Source organism: Chionomys nivalis, chromosome X (assembly GCF_950005125.1).
Source record: "Chionomys nivalis chromosome X, mChiNiv1.1, whole genome shotgun sequence".
Classification (NCBI taxonomy): domain Eukaryota; kingdom Metazoa; phylum Chordata; class Mammalia; order Rodentia; family Cricetidae; genus Chionomys; species Chionomys nivalis.
This window is the reverse complement of record NC_080112.1, coordinates 97,105,384-97,128,955: the sequence shown is the minus strand read 5'-3', so window position 1 is coordinate 97,128,955 and position 23,572 is coordinate 97,105,384. Positions and strand designations below refer to the sequence as shown.

At 37.8% G+C, this 23,572-nt stretch overlaps 2 protein-coding genes across 2 annotated transcripts in view; one reads left to right on the top strand and one right to left on the bottom strand.

The window, feature by feature from the left end:
• Il1rapl2 (interleukin 1 receptor accessory protein like 2) overlaps nucleotides 1-23,572 on the top strand; it is a gene marked incomplete at its 5' end in the record, with an annotated part of 592,881 nt that overhangs the window by 28,015 nt on the left and 541,294 nt on the right. Inside the window, one exon of the mRNA XM_057760716.1 lies at nucleotides 18,425-18,611. Coding sequence (XP_057616699.1) covers nucleotides 18,425-18,611 — 187 coding nt within the window. The remainder of the gene's footprint in view (nucleotides 1-18,424; nucleotides 18,612-23,572) is intronic.
• Nucleotides 2,274-3,502, bottom strand: Tex13a (testis expressed 13A). The gene is made up of 2 exons (XM_057759351.1): nucleotides 3,044-3,502; nucleotides 2,274-2,942 (listed from the first exon to the last, which is right to left on the bottom strand). Exons 1-2 carry the CDS (start codon nucleotides 3,500-3,502, stop codon nucleotides 2,274-2,276), a joined length of 1,128 nt encoding a protein of 375 aa, XP_057615334.1.

Below are 23,572 nucleotides of genomic sequence, written 5' to 3'. Positions count from 1 at the left end.
ACTCAGACAAAGAGAGACTAGGAGATCTGCTAAACACCCTAAAATGCACAAGAAACGTTAACTCACAACAAAGAACCAAATCCAAGTGTCCAGTACACTGAGATTAGTAAACCCTGCAATAGAGGAGGATAAACAAGGCCAAATGGTATTTGGAAAATTGCAGGCTAGGGATCTGGCCCCTAATCTGAATAGTGACTGTTGGGCTCACCAATAACAGATAACCTAAAGTCACGTATCTGTTCTTCTGGGTGTTTCATGGCTACAACGGCTTCTCATTCTCTAGGTCTGTAGTACCTAGAGAACAGCCAAGGACTTAGTCTGGTCCAGGTGCACTCTTTCCTCCTTTCATCTGTGGATTAAAATACACACATAGTTAATTTTGACATATCTTATAGCCACATGAAGGGAAGGAGAAGGCCAACCTCCTACTTATCCATTGCTCAGCCAACTTTCACCTTCCTTCAGAGTTGCTCCCCACAGAGATAAGATTCTGTTGTACTTTACATTTTTAAATTCACCGAGGTATTTTTATTGACACAAAGGAACTCCTGCCCGCCTGCTTGCCCTGAGGATTCTACCCCAGCGCCCAGGCAGGCTAAGCTGGGTGGTGTTATGTGCCTGAAGGGGGAAGGGGGGCAAAAGGGAGGAGGGTTCTGGATGCAAGCTGGGTGGAATAGGAAGAGAGAGGCCCACCGAGGTATTTTTAAATCCTCATTCTCCTCCATTTAGCAGGCTACTGAGCCGGAAGAGAGAATCCCAACAGATAGCACTGTGCTCTGGCCCACGTAGACTGGCAAACCCTTTATGTGCTATTAGTTGCTGACTCACCTTGGAGCAGTGACATGGCTTTCCTGTTTAGATCTGTCTCTAGTTGTGCACGCTGAGGACTAGGAAAGATTACCCTGTTAAAAGGCTGTATAATCATAGAAATCTTGGCTTGCATGTAGTGCTGGCATCCTCCACAGTGTTTTAGAATACTTGGAGGGATGGCAAATTTCTGCCATGTTGAGTCAAGCATAAACCCGAGGTTAACCCATCCTGGGTTTCGTTTGATGATTTTATTTCTTGTGGTATTACTCTCTCAGAATGGGAGCTTCCAATCAAATTCACTACTGGGAACTCTGTTTCTGGAAATCAAATTCCCTCAGAACATAAGCATCCTACCCAGTTCATTCCTGGAGACATGGGATAAAGGAATACTTACTGCTTGCACTAAGCTTCTTCAACTCCCCCACCAATTCCATTAAGTTTCTTTAATGATGTATTGTTTTGAAACTACATTTCTAAGTCAGATGTGGTAATATGCACCTATAATCTCAACACTTAGGAAGTGGAGGCAGAAGAATCTGAAGCTGAGTCATCCTCAGCTACATATTAAGTTTGAGGCCAATCTGGGCTACATGAGACCTTGTTTTTTTAAAAAAAGAAAGAAAGAAAAAATCAAGATACAAAAGAAAAATTGCATGATTGAGAATGATCTAGTTCTCTGAATAGGCACACACTTCTTTGCTTAAAGAGAAAGGATCTAGGTAAAATGGAACCTTGAAGAACACAACTGCAAAGAAATAAAAGGTGACTGAGTTCTCTGTAATCAGCTGATCAACTCCACTGTGCCTCTTCATAATTGTCATCTCCTGGAGTCTCTAGTATCCGTTTAAAACTATTTGGAAAGCAGCCAGTTCTGTTCCCTACCTTAGCCAGGGCCAGAGATGGGCTCTGGCCTTCAGAAACACTGCTTACAATGCTGGCCCCGACTTCCAGTGATCCACGGACTCTTTATCCAATTCCATCCTGACTATAGAGTCTACCTCTCTTCAGATCCTCAGTGAGAATCAGACAGGGTCAAATAATCCCTCAGGCTCCATCACTTAAGGGCTAGGTGTTTGGAAAGGGAGGGATTCCGTATATTCATCAATTTAGGTCTACCAGACACTAGGAAGGACATACACATATGCATATCGAACACACACACACACACACACACACACACACACACAGAGAGAGAGAGAGAGAGAGAGAGAGAGAGAGAGAGAGAGAGAGAGAGAGAGAAGCTATTCTGGGATGTGAATGCTAGTTATTTAGAATACAACAGAAATAATCAAATCTTCTGCCTCCCCATACCATTTCTACTGTCTCAATATCTCACACCCAAATTTGTCCCGTTCTCTTGACCCCCCATTCCCCTTCCACAACTGTACCCAGTACCCTCTACCTCCCCCCCAAAAATGATATTCCATTGGTTTGTTTCGGTTCTATTTCACATTCCAAATTCACTAAGGGTTTTGCAGCCAGATTCCCTTCCCACAGTGGAAGCAGTTTTCCCTCCTTGAAAAATTCACAGCTTTACACCAAGGGCAGTCCCAGTCCCCCGGCCTGCGAAACGCTGTAGTTCTCTTGTCTTTCTGTAGTTCCTGATGATCTCCTCTGTGGATTCCCAAATCAGACAGGTGGCTCACCCCACAGGCCATGGGATAGGGATGCATCTGAGGGGATCTGTCTCTGGTTGGTAGTTGGGATGTGGTAGGTATGGCTGGGAAGGGGCTTTCATAGGAGTATGTGAATGAGGCAGGGAGTTGGACAGTAATGGGTTCAGAGGAGGATGTGGATCTCAGATTCAGGGACTGGGAGAGAGAGCACATGGATGTTTCCTTGGATCTCATATCACCTGCTCTCTGCCTTTTCAAGGGATAATTTTTCCACTTCATGACTCCAAGGAGCTGCGTGATACTTCCATTGGTCTCCTCTGAGGCCTCTTCAGGGCCAGTTACGGTCTCTGCCATAGTAGCTGCTGCCATCTCCGCTCTGCCTTGTCTTCCTTTAGCAGCAGCCATTAACTCTGCCAAGTTTTCCTTTCCAGTTGACCATTGTGTCCCTGATCTTCTGACAAAAGCAGGAGGAAGGGTCACAGCCGGTTTTACTGCAGCTGGGAGAGCCCTCAGCTCCTGGGGAGAAGTGAATAGGGTTGAGATCGGTTCTGGGAATGGGGTACACACATAAGGGTGGGGTGGGCAGGGGTAAAACAAAAGCAGGTGACAAATCTTACTGCCTGGAGGATCTTCAGTCTCAGCAGGTCTCGCTCTCTCTGCACCTCTTCCAGTTTGGCCTGGGCCATTTGAAGCTGCATAGCTATCTCCTTCCGTTCCATCTCTTGTTGGTGAGTGAGCTGCTTTAGGTCTGATGGCAAGGAGAGTGGAGACACCTTATGCATGCTAGACAAGTCTTGTAGCCACTGCACCCCGTGCCCCTGGAGGCAGCCTTGCCTGTGAGCGAAACGCACCCCCAAGGCCAAGGTGCCCCAGGCACAGGCTTCACGAGCCTCGCTAGGCACCTCGCTATCCTCCAGGATAACTTTGAGCTTGTCTTCCACCTCTTCCCAGGACAGGGACAGGTTTTCAAGGTAGAAATCAGGGCCTTTGTCGTGCTTGGCCATTTGTTCGTTGATGAATGTCGACACCTTGCTATGCCGGAACCCACTACCAAGATCCTCAGGATTCAAGGCCATGATGATTGACTGCCTTCTGGTTTTTCCTGGCCCTGAGAGAATAAATCAATCTACTGTCCTTGCTCCTTTAGTCCCTTGGTGTTAGTATTTCTCCTCTCTGTCAATGTCCTATCAGCCCTTTGTTCTTCCCGGCTCTCCCCTCCCCACCCATCCCCTCCCCTTCCCTCCCCTCTGGTCTTCTGGCACTTAGATCCCCACAGCAGGTTCTCTGGCCCCGCCCCTCAACTATTATGTCATAATGGATTCTGTAGCTGCCATTCTTTAAGAGATTTCTCAGGTTACCTCACCTTTCCAGTCAATTAACAGGTCCACCATAACTGCCTCCTCAACATGGAATCCACTTAGCAGAGAGGAAGCACAACCTCAGACTGTTAGCCTGTCTCTCTCCAAGGACTGAAGGGAAAGGAAATCTTTAGACCAACTCTGCTGGTTTCTGATCTAGGACTATTCTAACTTCCAGACTATGGAAATAATAGGGAGAACTAGATGGTCTCTACACCTCCTTGGAAGTAAGGGAAACATCCTTGAAGTCATGTGGGGGAAGAAGGGGACAGAAAAGACTTGAAACCAAAGGAACTGAAACTCTATGAAAAAAAAAAAAAGATTTAGAATTCATGCACCTCTTTTTGCCAGGGAGTTCACCCTACACAAAAGACTTATGTGGCCCTTCCTGGAGGTACAATGGCATGTCTAAAGACTTCCATTACCAAACTCTTTCTAAAAAGTAAGACAACAAAAAACCCTAACTACTTTCCAATAAAAACTGGAAAAAATATAGGCAAATTAAAATTTATTGATATAAATGATAATTCATGGGTTTAGCATATTAAGAACCAGATAAAAGTTCCGAGCACTCCAGTCATCAGAAAAAAATGGTGGGTTAGATAAGCCTGGATGGAGAGAAAGCACCTGATGGATTGTAGCTAGGCATTTGGTTGTTGGATCACTTGACTGCCTGGACTGGTTGAAAACCATCCAATTGTGACTGGTAGAAAACCATGCAATTGTGACTGGTAGAAAACCAGCTCTTTCTAACCCTTTTAAGTTAAGGTTTGTTTGCACATCAAATTCATTGTGGATAACTAGGAAATGTATGGAGAGGACCTCGGATTGATCTTTTCTTTATTTAACTTACTTACCTTCTCATTTTTATTATTTTAATTTGAAGTGGGGTTTTTGCATTTAAAAGAATTAATAGGCATTTTAAAGTCATTCTGCATTTTTGGAAAATTGTGCAGAAACCATTTTCTATCTACTTTGTCTCCAACACCATTATTAGTTTAACTGGTTAAAATTACAAAGAGAATTTAATACATTATTAATTGAAGTTCAGATGAACATTCATCCAGAATAATGCAGTCTATAGGATTTGAAAAATATATGTGTATCTGCCATTTTTAATTCTTCAACTATTCATCACCTCACCCTACATTCACCCCAGTACTTGGGCAGCCAGTGATCATTTTTATTAGCACCATAGTTTTTGTCTTTCCCAGGAAAAAAATACATTTGGAATCATGTAATCATAGCATTTTCAGATTGATTTCTTTCTTTTAATAAATTTATTGTTTTTATTTATATGCATTTTATCTATCATTCTGGGATTTATAATAATTTCATCCATGTTATAATATATTGTGAGCATATTTGTTCCTACATACCTTTCTTTCTCCCCTTTTCACACTCATGCTAATCTCTTTTTTGTTTGTATGTGTTTATACATCTGTAAAAATTTAGTGTTCAAAAATGAGAGAAAACACTTTTCATTTTTAGACTCTGGCTTGTATTATTTAAAGTAATGATCAATTGATAAATTTTCTCGCACATATCCTAATTTTATTCTTCTTATGGCCACATAATATTTTACTGTGTATAACCAAATTTTTACTACTTATTTTATTTTTTAGATTATAATATGATTATATTTTTCTCTCATTGTCCTTCTTCAAAACCCACCTATGTACCTCTCCTTGACCTGTATCAAATTCATAGCCTCATTTTTCATTGCGTGTTATATATGAATACATGTTCCTAAATATATCCTGCTTAGTTCATATAATAGCTCTGTGTTTTAAGGCCTAGAATTTGATATTGGATAAACAATTGTGCTTTTCCTTAGGAAAGACAGTTTCTCCCTCTCTCAGCATTTCTTAGTTACTTGTAGTTAGTTCTTTGTAGAAAGATGGACTCTTACGGAAGCTTGAATTGGCATTTCCCTGATTGCTTGAGTATATTAAACACTTTCCCTGATGTTTATTGGCCATTTGTATTTCTTCTTTCAAGAATGGATTATTCAGTTCTTTGGTTTATTTATCAACTTGATATTTTTTTCTTGTCTTTAATTTTGTTCTAGATATTAATATTTTACGTAATACATAATTTACATATTTTTGCAATGTAGCTTCCTCTTCATTCTCCTGGTTCTTCCCTTTACTGCGTAGAAGCTTTCTAATTTCACAGAATTCTAATTTTTCAATTCTTGCTATTATTTACTATGCTATTGGATTCGTGCTCAGAAGGTTGTTGCTTATACTTCCTAGATGTCAAAATGTTTTCCCCTAGCAGTTTTGACATTTCAGGTGTTACATTAAGGTCTTTCATCCTTTTTCAATTAATTTTTGTACATGGTGAGAGATAGCAATCTATTTTCATTCATGTACATGTAGATATTCTGTTTTCCCAGTGACATTTGTTGAAGAGGCTGTCTTTAATTCAATATGTACCTTGACACATTTGTCAGCAATTAGGTGGCTGTGGCTTCATGAATTTGTTTCTGTATCCTCTTTTTTTTCTATTTTATTGATATACATATCTGGCTTTGTTCTAGCAACATAAAAGTTTTGTTACTATGGATTTTTAAATTGAGACTCATTGTGATACCTCTAATATTGTTTTTTTCTGCTTTGATTACTTTGGCTATTTGGAATATTTATTCTTTCTAATACCCTTTAGATTATTATTAATTATTATTATTACTTAGTTCTATGAAGAAGACATTTGGAATTTTGAGGATGGCAAGGTTGAATCTGTACATCATATGTTTTTAAAAAACAGGCAGGTTGTAGCATCTTCTAGTGCCTTCTTTAATAACATTCTTTAGAATAATAATGATTTATTATAAGGGTATTGCTCCTCTTAGTCAGGCTTATTCCTAGGTATTTTTAACTCTATTGTGAATAGGCAGTTTTCTAAACCTAAATTCATTATTTACAAGTTCATTATCTATGTATAGAAAGGCTGGTTTTTCTGTTATTGATTTTGTGTTGAGATTGTGTATCTGGTCTAAGTGATTTCTGATGGAGTCTTCAATGACTTTTAAAATGCAAGATGATTATTATCTCTAAATAAGAATATTTTGATCTCTTGCTTTTCTGTTTTTATCATTTTTTTCTCTTTCTATTAATTCTGAGGCATTCAACTTGAGAAATTAGGTGGTGTGACTAGAGATACTCTTAACCAAAATACCTAGTACAAAAGGAAATTCAGACTGTAGCAAAAGATCATTTCAGTATCTGACTCAGTAAATTTGTTTATGAGAATTATATTATGTTTTAGCTCTTAGTTTGTTGTACTGGCAAGGAATTTAAGAGGGGGGATTTAGGAGGAATTGGACACATACACATGATTTTATATGTTCAGTACATTGTTGTGACTAAGATCAGTCACTAGTCACTAGGATAAAGTTGCTGGAAATAAAGTTTAGAGGGATAGAAAATAAAATGAAGTTTTGGCTATTACAAATAATGCTGCTATGAACATAGATGAGCAAATGTCTATGTGTTATGACTGTGTAGACTTTGTGTATATGCCCAAGAGTAGTATTGCTGGATCTTGAAGTAGATTGACTCCCAATTTTCTGAGATACCATCATACTGATTTCCAAAGTGGTTGAACAAGACTGCACTTCTGCCAGCAATGGAATATTGTTCCTCTTACCCCACATCCTCTTCAGCATAACCTGTCATCAGTGGTTTTGATCTTAGCCATTCTGATAGGTATAAGATGGTTTCTCAGAGTCGTTTTGATTTGCATTTCCCTGATGGTTAAGGATGTTGAGTAATTCCTTAAATGTCTTTCAGCTATTTGAGTTTCTTCTGTTGTGAATTATATTTAGATCTATACCCCCATTTTAAATTATGTATTATTTGGTATTTTGATGTCTAGTTTATGGAATTCTTTATATGTATTGGAAGTCAGCCCTTTGTCAGATATGGGGTTGGTGAAGATCTTTTCCCATTCTCGAGACTGCCATTTTGTCTTATTTACTATGTCCTTTGCCTTACAGAAGCTTCTCAGTTTCAGGAGGCTTATTCATTGTTGCCCTTAGAGTCTGTACTACTGTTGTTATATTTAAGAAGTGATCTCCTCTACCCATGCATTCAAGAATGCTTCCCGTTTTCTCTTCTATCGGGTTCAGTGTAACTAGATTTATGTTGAAGTCTTTGATCCACCTGGATTTGAGTTTTGTGCATGGAGATAGAATTAGATCTATTTGCATTCTTCTACATGTTGACAAACAGTTATGCCAGCACCATTTGTTAAAGATACTTTCTTTTTTCCGTTGTACACTTTTGGCTTCTTTGTCAAAAATCAGGTGTTAATAGGTGTGTTGATCAGTATCAGGGTCTTCAATTCAAGTCCATTGATCCACATGTCTGTTTTTATGCCAATACAAAACTGTTTTATTTTTGTAGCTCCATAGTAGATCTTGAAGTCAGGGATGGTGATGCACAGGATTGTTTTGGCTATCCTGGGATTTTGTTTTTCCATATGAAGTTGAGTATTGTTCTTGTGAGGTCTGTGAAGAACTGTGTTGGGATTTTGGTGGGGATTATATTAAATCTGTAGATTGCTTTTAGTAAGACTGCCATTTTTACTGTTAATCCTACATTTCCAAGAACATTGGAGATCTTTCCATTTTCTGGTATCTTCTTCAATTTCTTTGAATGGAACTAGAAAAAAAAAACATCCTATGTGAGGTAATCCAGACCCAGAAAGACAAACACGGTATGCATTCACTCATAAGTGGTTATTAGATGTAAAGAAAAGGATAGCCATGCTACAATCCATAATCCCAGAGAAGCTAGGTAAAAAGGGGAACCCTAAGAGGGACATATATGCTATGACTACAGGAAGGAAATAGTTAAGATATCTGGAGTAAACTGGGGGTAGAAGGGAGCTCATGGGGGTGGGAACGTGAGGGATCAAGAAGACCGAGTTTGGGGAAGAATGGTGGGGGTAGGGGGAGAGAACAATGAAAGAGATATCTTGATAGAGATAGCCATTATGGAGTTAGAGAGAAATCTGATGTTACAGAAATTCTCTAGAATTCACAAGGATAACCCCAGCTAAAAATCCTAGGGATAGTGGAGAGGGTATCTGAAAGGGCCTTCCCCTTCCATCAGATTAATGACTATCCTAATTGTTATCATAGAACCTATATCTAGTCTCTGATGGAAGAAGATGCAGTGACCCATAGCCAAGCACTGGGCTGAGCTCCCGTAGTTCAGTTGAAGAGAGGGAGGAGGAATCATATGAACAAGAGGGGTCAAGAGTATGATGGAAGAAAACCACAGAGACAACTGACCCAAGCTAGTGAGAGTTCACAGACTATGGACTGACAGCCAGAAAGCCTGTATGGGGCCAAACTAGACCTGCTGAATATGGGTGATAGTTATGTAGCTTGATCTGTTGGGGAGGGGGCTGGCAGTGACACCAGGACCTATGCCAGGTGCATGATCTGGCTATTTGGAGCCCATTCCCTGTGGAGGGATACCTTGCTCATCCTAAATATGGGGGCGTTAAGACTTGGCCCTGCCTCAAGTTGGTATGCCAGACTTTATTGACTCACCAAGGAAGGTCTTACCCCCTCTAAGGAACAGATGGGGAATGGGAAGGAAGGAGATGGTGGGGGGGCAGGGGAATGGGAGAAAGGGGAAGTAGGGTTGATATGTAAAATGAAAAATAATTTTTTAAAATAAAAGGAAAAAAATTAAAAAGAAGCAGAACAAAAATCCCTGAAGCCTTTAGAAGAATGCTCAGCATTTTGAAGAAAGCCCGAGGAGGGTGGATAAGGGATAGGTGTTTCTAGGCAGAGAATCAGACAGAGGAAGATATTTTGAAATAAGGGAGATTATAAGGTAAAATAAATGGTTACCTTACAAATAATACATAGAATTCAGACAGGATGAAGGTAAACAAGGGTCATTGGGCTTGTCTAATAAGGTAGCTTTATTGAGTCCAGTGAGAGGAGAATGGTGGGGCTGCTAGGGCAGAAGTCATCTGATAGCAGGCAAATAAAACTTTAGAATATTCACAAGTCTTCCAAAATCTCAGACAATGATGAGCAAACAGAGATCAGATAAGAGATCATGGAGGCATATGGCTTGGTAATTTAGTTATATAGTCATTTAAGTTAGACAATTTCAACACAAAGGCAGGAAGAATGATCTGTATCAACTGCATAGAGAGAGAGAGGTACATCTAAGGAAAGATGTGTTTTTGAAGAGTTTGCAGTATAAATAAGGCAATAAGGTAAAACCTTTATCCGAATAATTATGAAGAAACATATTGATGTGTGAATATATCAACATAATATAAATAAAAAGCAATGGGAAAATGATCAATAATTTTTATAGTCAGTGAAACTTATAGGAAGACTGTTCAGGGACATTATGATAGTTCCACAAAACACTGTTCTCTATATATCTATGAAAAACTTTTTATTATGAGCTAATGCATACCAATTGTAATTCTTAAATATATCTTCAAACAAGAGCACAGGGAGTACTCCTACTATAATGTAGATGGTAGTGTTGAATGGAGATAGTTATTTCTGTTAATTATGCTTGATCATGCCCCCATCCTCAATCAATCATTATGAGTCAGATCACTGGGCTTTTATGGGGCAGATTATAGTTGTTTTCCCTAGTTATGTTAATGTGAACTCATCACTGGAAACATTCAAGAATCTCAGGTTTTGTTTTATTAATAGCTGTTAAATATGTGTGTAATAGCTAATTATTTTTAAAGTATATCTTACTTTAATAACAAGTACCTAAATATTTTAGTGTGTTTTGAATTTAGAATACACACTCACAATACACTTATTTATGCATGTATATGTATACATAAGTGTGCTGGGAAGAACCACAGGGTCTTGCACATGCCAGCCAAGTACTGTACCACCAAGCTACATCCGTTGCTCAATAGTGAATGACACCATATTTTCAGGCTAAAATTCTGTCTTTAGCAAGTACTGTATGCACACACACATATTTACTAGATTCTGGTCTCTTATCTGCTTTTTAAAACAGTAACACAGAATACAAAATCTACTCATGTAGTTTACTGCTTGAATAATACGGTTGTAGTGGCTAATGGAGTTCATTTGTATTGGGACACCTAGAACATATGAGACACCATACTCAATGCTTTCTGTAAAGTGCCTCACTATTCCAAGAGAATTTGCCTTAGTTCTGTCACATATTTTATAGGCCTTATGAGAAGAATACCCTTTGCTTAGGATTTCCTTTTCAAAACTATGTATATGGAAGAACTAGAGTAATGGCTCAACAATTAAGAAGTCTGTGGGTTCCAGGCCAGCCTGGTCTACAAAGCGGGTTTCAGAACAGGCAGGACTGTTATACAGAGAAATCATGAGAAAAAAAAAAAAAAACACGAAGCAAAACAAAAGAAAAAAAATTCTGCTCTTCCAGGGTACCTGAGTTTAGTTCCCAGCACCCATATTGGACAGCTCACAGTCACCTGTAACTCCAGCTCTAGGACATCTAGGTCCCTCTTTTAATCTTCTATGGGCACCCCCACATGGATAAAAATAAAATCATATTTTAAAAGCTATATGTAAAGAGAACAATTCAGGAAACTGCAAGAAACATCTTCCTCTAAACTGAAGAACAAGGTTGCTTGTTCTCCATTTTTGAGCAGTGGTTGGAAAAAAGAGAATGTAGTTAGCTGTATAGCAAAGAGCTGGAATTCCTATGACCCATTTTAAAAGATAAGTGTTTTGTAAGCTTGAGATTCTTCCACTGTAGGTAATGTATTGCTTACAATGATCACCTCCATGTTATCGTATGGAATATAGGCTATTTTGAGTTTGAGTCACCAACCCAGATACTGGTGCTCTGCATTGCCACTACTAATTTACTTTTTATGAATTATGACCTGGAAGTCTCATGTCTTCTATAAGTATTCATGAAACTGGCAGACTGACTTGTTAGTTGAAAAATCCATCAAAATGTCAGACCTTACAATTCTGACGTTTGGAAGTATAATAACCCTATAAACCCAGTTGCTTTTACTATTCTCATTTTTTATATACCAAAACCTGAGATGTAGTCACCTGGCCAAAGACCCATTGTTAGGACACAATAGAGGAAAGATTTGAACCCAAATATCTGGTTCTACAAGCAAGTTTCTCAAGTACAGTTCATTTCATTGCCTAGAGTTAACTTCACATATTCCCTAACTGTACCATAAACCTTTTAGTTCTAGAAATAAGTGAATAATTCTGAATTGGAGATTAACAGTAGCATGCCAAAGGCTGGATATTTATGTCACTGGGAGATCAAAGCACTTGAGAAATTACTTGCTGTTCATACTTCCAACACATCCTTATTTATTTACATCATCTGTGAAATACAACATTATCTCTTTGACAAAGCATCTTAGAAAAAGCAAAAATCTCTAAACTCTTCACAGCTTGACAAACTAAAAGTATTTAACAGAATGAAAACACAAAGGGATTTTCTCAAATGACCTTGTATTTCTCCCGAAATCTTTTACAGCATAAATACTTTTTATTCTTACATTAGACTTTCGTTTATGTTTCAATGTATATAACAAATACCTATCATTTTAATGATTATGTAGGACTTTTTATTGAATGACATCAATAAATTTGTTAATTTACCCTCATTTGGAGTTTCACTGCATTTATATTTGATGGTTGTACTTTTGCGTAGTTTTAATTTGTATTAGTCTTAAAGTTGACTGTGCACTAAGTTCAAATATATTTCCAAGACCTGGAGAGATGACTCAGTGGTTAAGAGCACTTGATATTCTTGCAAAGAACTCAGGTTCAGTTCCTAATACCCACGTGGGAGTTCACAACTGACAGTAACTCTGGTTCCATGGGATCTGATACTGTTTTCTAATATTCACAGGCACCATGCTACACAGACATGCATGCACATGATCAAAACACTCACCCACATTCTTAAAATAAAGTAGATAAATATAAAATAATTAAAAATATTATCAGCAAAGCCTTCTTTGACTAATAAATTTTGAAGAGTGAAAAATCAGCAAAGGACCTCAAAATTTGCTACTTGTTTTATGTTTGGAGAAGGACAATCTCCTCTAACAATTGTAGATTGACTTGCAGTTATATATATCTTAATCAATTTGCATTTTTAGTTTTTATAATTTTATTTTTGTACATAAGCATTTTGCGTGCGTGTGTGTGTGTGTGTACTATGTGAAATCCTGGTGCCCATGGAGGTCAGAGCAGAGTATTGCATCCCTTGGAACTGGAGTTATATAAGGTTGTGACTGGCCATGTGGGTGCTGGAATTGAACCTGGGTCCTCCAAAAATAGTGGGTACTTCTTAACTGAAGAGTCATCTATCCTGTTCCAATTTACGTTTTTAAAATGTCAAGAAGTTTTTGTGTGTGTGCGTGTGTGTTTTAGTTTGCTAATCACTAGATATTTCTGGAATTTGCAAAGAAAATATTTTGAAATGAAATAAGACTGTGAAAGGACCTATTTAAAAAGAGTTTAGCTATATCCTAAGTCATTTTACTAACGCTTCTATTTTGAGGTATACATTTTTTTTCTAATTCTTCAGATTCTTGACACTTGGTTAACCCACACATTACACAAAATCATATGTACTCAAATAATGCTTTAGATTTTGTAATATAAACAGGTTCTATAATGTGAGTTATAATAGATATTTTGGTTTTTTTTTTTTTCATGAGAGCTCAAGACTTGCCTTTTCCCCAGAGAAACTAAGTTTAATCAACATTCCTTCTCAGAACTGCCTTTGAAAGAAAAAACAAGCAAGAAATACAATTTAAGCTAGCTGCAATTACACTTTTGTCTAGAAAACTGTGATGTTTATTCAAAAACTTGCAACAGATTAACACATGTTAGTAGAAATATTCTTAATACATTATCTACAAGAATCTACTTCGTATTCTCTCAGCTTACCAAGTTGACATGGCTAACCACAAGTTAGTTTGGCTGTTAAACAATGCTAGCAACAATTTCTGAGAGGAGTAACCAAGGGATCTTGGTCCTAGATAGATATGTTTAACAAAGCTATATTTTGAAATCTTTTTCTTGTTTGCATTTTATTCCTTTTAGATGATACTTACCTTGCCTTCTCATTTTCCCACATACCAGTAGAATAAACTATGATAAAAGATGTGGAAATATAGTCAGTTTTTCTGTTTCATGCGTTCTACATTCATGGATCCAAATAGCTATGACCCGAAGATTCATAAAAATAAATAATTGCATTTGTATTGAACTTGTGCTGACTTCTTGTCAGTATTCCCTAGACAATATAGTATAGATATTATTTACATATTTATATAGCATCCATATTTCATTAGTTAAAAGTCATTTAGAAATGATTTAAAGTATCCTAAAGAATGTGTATAGGGTACAGGCAAATGTAAGGTCATCTTATACTAAAAATAAGCTTGAACATCTGAAAGGTTTTGCTTTAGAGGTGTGTTGGAGCATCCTGGATCAATTCCTTTATGGTTACTGAGAGATAACTCTACCTGAAAAGATTACAGATGCAAGTAAGTGTAAGCCATTGTTGTAATATCACTGTGAAGGCCCTTTCCTTACATTAATTCAGAATGTGGTTTTTTTTTTTGTCCCCCTTGGGATGTGAGGGGGGGGAGAGAAAAAATTTGTGATCCTTATTCTTGCAAACTAGTCAGTCTGCCTCCTCAACTTGCATAGCGCTAATTGTTCCTAATGAAAGAAAAGTAACATTTTTAGGCCCCACTTGCGGGAAAATTTTTAAATAGAACTGGCCTGAGGGCAATTTTCAAAATAAAATCTAAATAATGCAAGATTGTTAGCAGGAACTGTGCCAGGGCTGGATTATATGACTAATAAAAATCAACTCGAATCTCAGACATTCAGGGAGCCTTGATCACACTTCTACTAGGTCAGCCATGATGACAAGAGGATTCAAACTCAGCCTTGTCTTTGAGTTCCAGGGACCTTGGGTATCACCAACAACTTCATCTTAGGGCTTGTTCATGGGTTAACAAGCAATTTGTCAGCCTCAATTGGCATGCAAGTGACAAGAGCCAGAGGGAGTCCATCCAGGGCCCTGGACTAAGGTTGTTTGTGTGTTAAGGGTTAGGGAGGATTGAACCCTCTCCTCCTGCAACTAATCAGCCACCTTCAGGGTGAGTCCCCTGCCCTTACGGTCACCCCAAGTTAATACAAGTACTGCTGGCAGGGCCTAAATCATTTAATCTTCGGAGAATGAACAGATGAGAGCATCTCTTGTGCCTGAAAGTCTTTGCCTGGAGGTCTGGGTTTTATTAGAGGAAACATTTGTCTAAGAAGCCCCCAGAAAATTTAGTGGACTATCATTAACCCTTTGACCTCCAAAGTTATGACCTTTGTCTTGTAGCTAGTATTTTATGGTACCTGGAAGTTTTTTTTTCATCCATTTTCCTTTTTGTATCTAATTCAGTGTATCTTTTTGATCCTTTCAAACTTTCCTGGTCCTCTGGTATTAGATTTGTTCCCCAAATTACCACATTCCGAAGATTTCCTGTCAAGTAGCAGTCCTGATCTTGTGGCCTACCTCATCCCACTGCAAATATAGTAGTGATTGCTTGTGATAGTTATATACTATAATTGTTATTATTTATTGGTGATATAGATAGCAATGTAAGCTATACTAAACTTCTGGTTTTGTAGTTAAAATGTATTGAATACCTAATATTTAAAAAATAATATGCTGGGTATTTTAGATATTTTATTTGACACTATTGTCTGGAAAGGGCATGCATTATTACATTTCTACTTTAAAAATGTAAACCAACTTTTAAGTTTTAATTGAAAAATCTTTTGAGAATTTAATACGGAAAATAGTTTTTACATCATTTTTAGCCTTCATTATCTTTTAACTCTACCTATGTACCACCCATTTCTACTTCCTCTCATATTCATGAACTCTTTTTTAATTATTCTCTTTGTCTTTGTCTGTCTGTCTTTCTCTCTCACACACACTCACACCTCACACATACATATGCATATGCCTGCTGATTGTATTTACTGTTGCTTGTATGCACATTTTTTAGGACTGACCACCTAGGATTTGATCATCCACATAGGAGCTCATCCCAAGGAATACTAAATCTCTGTCTCACGGCAGCCATTAATTTCCTATAGACAGGGACTTGAGAGGTTTCCTACACCCAAGTTAGTATATCACCTGGTGTCTCATTTCGGCGAGCATATTTTTGAGATTTTGTGGGTATAGCTTTCCTGTCAAATAAAGAAGACATGGTCTCCTAGCGGACATCCTTGTCCTCTGGCCCTTACAATCTTCCTGCCCCTTCTTCAAGAATGTTCCCTGGATCTTAGGTTTAGGTGTTATGTTGTTGGTATATCACTTGGAGTTGAGCACTCCCCAGTCAGCTGAGCTCCCCATTTTGACTTAATGGTTTCTGTCTGCTATAAATATAAATGTTTGATCACATTTATTTGTAAACCTAATGTGTACAGCCATCTGCTTTCCTGTGTTTTGTTTGGGATGTTGTAAAATTTCAGTGAATGACCACTAAACAGTAGGCATAGCACCAGCCATTTGGGGCCCTCTTCAAAATTGTGGTTGGCACGTTAATTCTATCTGATATAGGATTATACAACTACTTCACTTTGAAGAGCTACACTTGACACTTTGTATTTCTAGTGGTGAGTTAATGTTACTTTAGATGTGGTCCTGAAATATCCTCCAGAAAGAAAGACTAAACACTTCTGCCACAATTTGCAATTGCCCTTCTCAGCCTTGTCAAGTTGCTTCTGATCTCTTCTCTCATACATTGCCATTTACCTCTGTGTGATTGACATTTTCTGGTCTGCATAGTGAAACATCATGTATACAGAGAGACAAAAATAAAATATTTATTCATTTGTTTGAAATTAGCCATTTAGTCAAATATATTTTTACCTTTGTGTTTCTATTCTCATTTATGTATGTATCTGTGTAGGCGGTGTGAGTGTGGGCGCATAAACATTTTTGCATGTGTATGTGTGTTTATGTGGGTATGCAGGAAGCACATGTAAATGTGGAGATGTCAGGTTGATGCCAGGACTTACCCTTGTTTGTTCAATTATGCGGTCCCTATACCCAACTTTCAGGAAAGCAAAATTTTCAACCCTAGATATCCTCACATAATAACTTCATCAATTCACGTGATTTGTAAAGTGGCCAGATGACAAATTTCAGTGTTTAAATCCCCTTAATGTCATAGTGCTGGTGGGCAGGATTAACTCCATTTAGACACACTATACTAGATAAGATGCTTTCTTTTTGTTTATTTATTTTAAATATTATTAATTATTTATTTTATTTTTATTGTAATTGATTCTAAATATACCTGAAATTAAAATGTAGTTTTATCACTCTCCCCTTTCCCTTTCCTCCTTCTAGCCCCCCATGTCTCTTTCCTACAGTTCCTCCTATTTCCTTCCTCCCTCTCAAACTGATAGTTTCGTTTTCTTTGATTATTATCATTATATCCATATAGATGTACAAATATATAAATCCAGTCTTCTGGATCTACTTTTGTTGTTTGTGTGCATGATTTCAGGGCTGGATTCTTTTGTATTGGGTAACTTATTAGGCATTCATCCCTAGGAGAAGCTATTTCTCCCTTTTTTTAATCTAATGACTTTTAGTTTAATAGTCTAATGACTATTAGTTGACTATAGAGCTTTGTCTAGGGGTAGGATGTCCTACCACTAGCATAGCACTTTATACAGCTATGTATGTTTTTAGGATGAATTTCTTGTAGGAAGACTTCCCCTGAACATGGGAAGCACCAATTCATGGAATCATGTTCAGGGGTTAGTCCTCCTAGGTGATTGTAGATCCTGTCAAGGCAACAGTTATAGTCAACTATTCAAACAAGTAAGGGTGCTCCCTTTTTCCTGAGACCTCAAAATGTAGGAGTCCATATTGTTACTTCAGAGAACTGTGGTCACCACTAATTGACTCTTGGTCATGAAAAACAATTTATATTGTGATAAGTAATGATCTCAAACTCAACTAGAAATATGTATTACAGAAGGTATAATGTTGTGTATAGAAGTATATTCACCACAATCGTTTTTATGATTATAAAAATGGAAGCAAAAGAAATTTTACATATGTTAACAGGTATCCTTTGTGTGTCAATCTTGGTTCCTATATGTATCTTAGAGAATGAAATGTTAGGGGTAGAAAGCACTGTTAAGTTCAACAATCTCCAGGAGAATTGTCAAACATAGCTGAAGTGTAGAAATGGCTATAACCACAGTTCTGGCAAAATTCCCACAGATTTCTTTTCAAAGTTTCAAGGGAGCAATATTGATTGCTAGGAGAGAAGTCTGACAATGTTACAGATTCATAGATTGCTACATCTTACCTTCACAGCTCTGTATCTATCTCATAATCAGGAATGTTCTCCATACCATTTTTGCTCCACACCATTCTGTTGGTTGAAGAAGAAAGTTGCTGTGTGTTGGTTTGATGATGTTTCTCATTTTTAGGCAATGCCCTAGATGGAAAAGTCAATACTCTTGAAATGTATAGAGTACAGAAGTTGTAAACAGCCAATAAAGCCATTTTCTTTTTTTTTCTATTCCTACAGAAACTCCACATACTGCATGAAGGTGTCAATGTCCTTGACTGTTGCTGAGAATGAATCAGGCCTCTGTTACAATAGCAGGATCCGCTACTTAGAGAAATCTGAAGTTACTAAAAGAAAGGAGATCTCCTGCCCAGATATGGAAGACTTTAAGAAGTCCGATCAGGAACCTGATGTTGTATGGTACAAGGTAATTCAGCATGGTGTCAAATAAACATTTTTTTAAAGCCTTAATTAATAGCAACTTTGGAGATGGGCATTTTATTACCAGTTTTTGGTATTAAACAGCTTGCTGAGAAGAATCAACAGATTTACAGCAAAATAACTTAGAGGTGTGACTCCTATATGTCACTGATTTTTGTGGATTTCCATCAGCAAATGTCAGAAACTATCCCAATTTCCCCAACTGTTAAGAAATAAAATTACCACCTCAGCAAAGAAGAAGGGTAAAGATTTAGATAAAATGTAAAACAAATTAGTTTATGATATAGGTATATTGTGTACCATGAAGAAGAAAAGTAGTAATAACACCTATGAAGGATAACCATTGTTACCATGATGAACAGTGTGAGCTACAGCAGTGGAGGCAGAAGTAACAAGTGGGCTTTGTTCTATTCATGTGAACACAGGAGGATGATTAACCAGGCATAAGCTATGTTCAGAGGTTCAATGGAAGGATATTGTATGTGGAGTGTATTTACTGAGGTAGAGGCAATATTGAGGGAACCAACAGGAGAGGAAGTTGTTGATTGTTACTCCTGAGGAACTGTCACTGGAACCTAACAAGAATGAAGGTGTTCTTCAAAGATTAATAGCTAGAGAAGAACATATGAAGATGATAGACAAGAAAAAAGGAGGCTAGAATAAGTAACATAGCCCCTCTTAACACCTGCCTGCATTTATGAAGTTAGTTGACTCCTACTTCCATTAGAACACAGGACAAAAGCAATAGGTAGAATCAGGCCTTCAGGTGCACTGGGCCTAGACTATAGCACAAAGGGTAGGCATAGTAGGGAAGCAGAGAATAATTACACAATTATGTCATTGAATTCTTGCTGAAATCCTGGATGATACTTACAGCCCTGAAACATTTTCTTTTCCTTCCTTCCTTTCTTTTTTTTCTTTCATCCTTCCTTTCTTCATTCCTTGTCCTTTTTCTTTCTTACTTTCTTTCATCTTCTGTCTTTCTTTTGGGGGGGGGGATTTTAGAGACAGTGTGTTTCTGTATAGTCATAGCTGTCCTGGAAATAGTTCTGTAGATCAGGCTGCCCTTGAACTCACAGTGATCTGCCTGCTTCTGCCTTCTGAATGCTGGAATGAAAGGTGTACACCACCACTGCCCAGATCAAAACATTTTCTTGACCACAGAAGTCGCTACTCTATACAGATTTTTATATGATAGTTACAAGTGATCAAGTACATTTTTTCATAGGTGATGTGCACATTATTGGACCAAATTACAAAAGAGTTGAATTTGGTGGTTTCTGCCAGATTGTGTGATCCTACTCTTCCTGTGGGTCCCTATACCTGAACATTTAAAGCTGCTAGGACATTTTACGTTTGGAAACTTTTTTTTGTTTTTACACCCGGAGGAACTCACCAGCACATACTAAGAGTATGTATTCAACTATGACTTTCACTCTTTCTTTTTTCTTAGCAGAGACAGTTATTACAAATAACATTCATTCCTTCAGGCAGACTATAAATAATTTAATGGGACCTTTCATGCTATCATCAACCTCCTTTGTATATCTTAAGTAATTCTTATATGTCATTCCCTGTAATTAGCTTGTTCTCTACCTTATCTCATCTAAATCTCAATATAACTCTATGTGGTGAGAATTTTATTTATTAAAGAGGAAAGCAGGAGCTTGGATAGATGTAACACTGCTAAATTGACAGCGCTCTGTGTTCAAGGCACTATGATTTGAGAGACCATTTTCTTGATTACTATGCTTTTCTACAATGATTCAGTATTGATCATAGACACCTCTATAAGATGCATGGTGGGTGCAGACCAGACATGTGCCCCCCAAAATAACAAAAAATTTACTTCAATTTTATAGGAGGGAATGGGGGTGTCCACCTACCCCAGAGTGAGCAGCTGGAGTGAAATCAAGCTTAGTAAGCTCCCTGTACAGTAATTCCTTCTACCTCATCTTCTTATCTTCTGCTAGCTCCCTCCTTCCCCTTTCCTTAGGAATTTCACACCTCCAGCTACTTAGTCCTTGGGAAGTCCTACTCCTCCCTCCCCTTGCTAAATGGATCAATAAATCAAGAACAAAAGGATTTCTAAGCTCTGCCTGAATCATAATGTCTAAAATTTAGTTTATTAATTTAAATTTATTTTAATTGATCAAAAAGTATAAAATAGTGCATATCAGTTGCCTTTTCACGCTTATATCAATTTTACAATGTTTATATTAATTTAAAGTATTCTGTCTCCTCATTCATCATTTGTTTGTGGCAAGAGCATTTAAAGTCCTCTCTTTAAGTTATCTTTAAATGTTCAATACCTTGCTGATTATAGTAAAATAACTATAAAATAATAGTATAGTACAAATTATTGATCCTGTATAAAGGGAATTCATGCAGTTACCCCAAATTTTCCCCCTTTACTGTGAGTTCTCCTCACAACTTCTATGAGATAAACTTTTTGCTTTCCACATGTGAGTGAGATAATTTGGTACATTTCTTCCTGGGCCTGACTTACTTCAGTTAATCTAGTAATTTCTAGTTGTAGCCATGTTAACACAAATGACGGGATTTGCAACCTTTTCATGGTCAGCATTACACCGTATCTGTATACCACATTGTCTTTATTACCAGTATCGCCTCCCTGACTTTTGCCTTCAGTACAATTTACCCTTTTCCTTTGTGATACTAAATGCTTGTTCTCCATATTAGCTCAATTCTTAGAACTACTATTTAAATATATTACACCCATTTTGTAGAATAAGGGACTAGAGAAGCAGAACAGAAAAGCAACATAGTAGTGTGTGAGTGTTACTTTCATTTGGGATTTGATACTAAAGAACTTCCGAGATTTCAAGTGTGTGGTTGACCATTGATTCTCTTATGAAGTTTCAAGCAAATCCCAGAAGATGTTTTGAGGTATTAAAAAAAAAAAGTGGTTCATTCTTGAAGTCATTTATTTCAGTACCGTACTCTGCCCTCTTTTCAGGTCTCTGAATTTCATACCTAGCAACACAGGAAGGGACTTGTCTCTGGCTACAGAATCACCATATAAAGTTAAGGATATATTTGTATAGAGTTTATTCTCAGACAAATCCTAATCTTGTTATATCTAATGTCTTATTTCTAGTGTTTTGCATTGAGAACATATTTTTTTCACCATCATCTTTGTAGCTATCTTTTCAAATATGCAATCTTAAATCTGGTTTCCGTTCTGTTCATCACTATTTTCTTAACCTTGTCTCTCATACTGTTACCCTCACTTTCTCTTATGAGTTTCCAAGACTCTGTGCAATATGTTGGTGGTGGCCTCTGGTGGCTATCATCTTCTTCCAGTCTATAATCACAGGATCAAAGCTTAGCTGGCAGCACTGTTCATAAATGTTTATAAAGATGAATGAGTAAGGCAATTCCTCCTATACATATAATGCAGGGTATAAAAGTAAGTAGTTTACTTGACTCTTCTCTGAATCTCATTGGTCAACGGAAGGAGGAGATAAGGGGCTACACTTTAGAAATTCTGCCTGATACTCCATGAATGAAGGCTAGATGCTTGGGTAGAGCACTGAATGGCTTTTATTACCATTTAGAAATAAGAGGCGAAGATCTCCCAGTCAGTGGGTTACCTTTTTGTCTTAGTGACAGTGCCCTTTGCTTTACAGAAGCTTCTCAGTTTCAGGAGGTCCCATTTATTCAATGTTGTCCTTAATGTCTGTGCTGCTGGGGATATACGTAGGAAGCGATCTCCTGTGCCCATATGTTGTAGGGTACTTCCCATTTTCTCTTCTATCAGGTTCAGTGTGTTCAGATTGATATTGAGGTCTTTGATCCATTTGGACTTGAGTTTTGTGCATCGTGATAGATATGGATCTATTTTCATTCTTCTACAGGTTGATATCTAGTTATGCCAGCACCATTTGTTGAAGATGTTTTCTTTCTTCCATTGTAAACTTTTAGCTCCTTTATCGAAAATCAGGTGTTCGTAGGATTGAGGGTTAAAATCCGGGTCTTCTATTCGATTCCATTGGTTGACTTCTCTGTTTTTATGCCAATACCAAGGGGTTTTCAATACTGTATCTCTGTAATAGAGTTTGAAGTCAGGGATGGTAATGCCTCCAGATGATCCTTTATTGTATAAGATTGTTTTGGCTATCCTGGGTTTTTTTTGTTTTTCCATATAAAGTTGATTATTGTCCTCTCAAGATCTGTGAAGAATTTTGATGGGACCTTGATGGGGATTGCATTGAATCTATAAATTACCCTTGGTAAAATTGCCATTTTTTACTATGTTGATCCTCCCAATCCAAGAGCAAGGGAGATCCTTCCATTTTCTGATATCCTCCTCAATTTCTTTCTTCAAAGACTTAAAGTTCTTGTCAAATAGATCCTTCACTTCCTTGGTTAGTTACCCCAAGATATTTTATGCTATTTGTCATGAGCAAGGAATTCAGGACCGCAAGGGGTGCACCCACCCACTGTGACAGTGGAACTGATCTATTGGGAGCTCACCAAGGCCAGCTGGACTGGGACTGAATAAGCATGGGATAAAACTGGACTCTCTGAACATGGCGAACAATGAAGGCTGATGAGAAGCCAAGGGCAATGGCACTGGGTTTCGATCCTACTGCATGAACTGGCTTTGTGGGAGCCTTGCCTGTTTGGATGCGCACCTTCCTGGTCCTGGATGGAGGGGGGAGGACCTTGGACTTCCCACAGGGCAGGGAATCCAGACTGCTATTCAGACTCCAGAGGGAGAGGGAATGGAGTGGGGGGGGAGGGGGAGAGGAGGGGGAGGAGGGGGAGTGAAATGGGAGGCGGGGAGGAGGTGGAAATTTTTTCAATAAATAAATAAATAGAAACCAAAAAAAAAAAAAAAGAAATAAGAGGCAAAGTATCTTCCTTACTGAACTAAGGATAGCACTCAATTTTCCACAAAAGTATCAAGTCCCATTACTT

Bases quoted from the DNA above. Each gene is read 5' to 3' on its own strand.
- Tex13a (XM_057759351.1), bottom strand. From the start codon at position 3,502: ATGGCCTTGAATCCTGAGGATCTTGGTAGTGGGTTCCGGCATAGCAAG. The intron at 2,943-3,043 runs GTAAGATTTGTC...ACTTCTCCCCAG, and splicing joins GACTGAAGATCCTCCAGGCA to GAGCTGAGGGCTCTCCCAGC.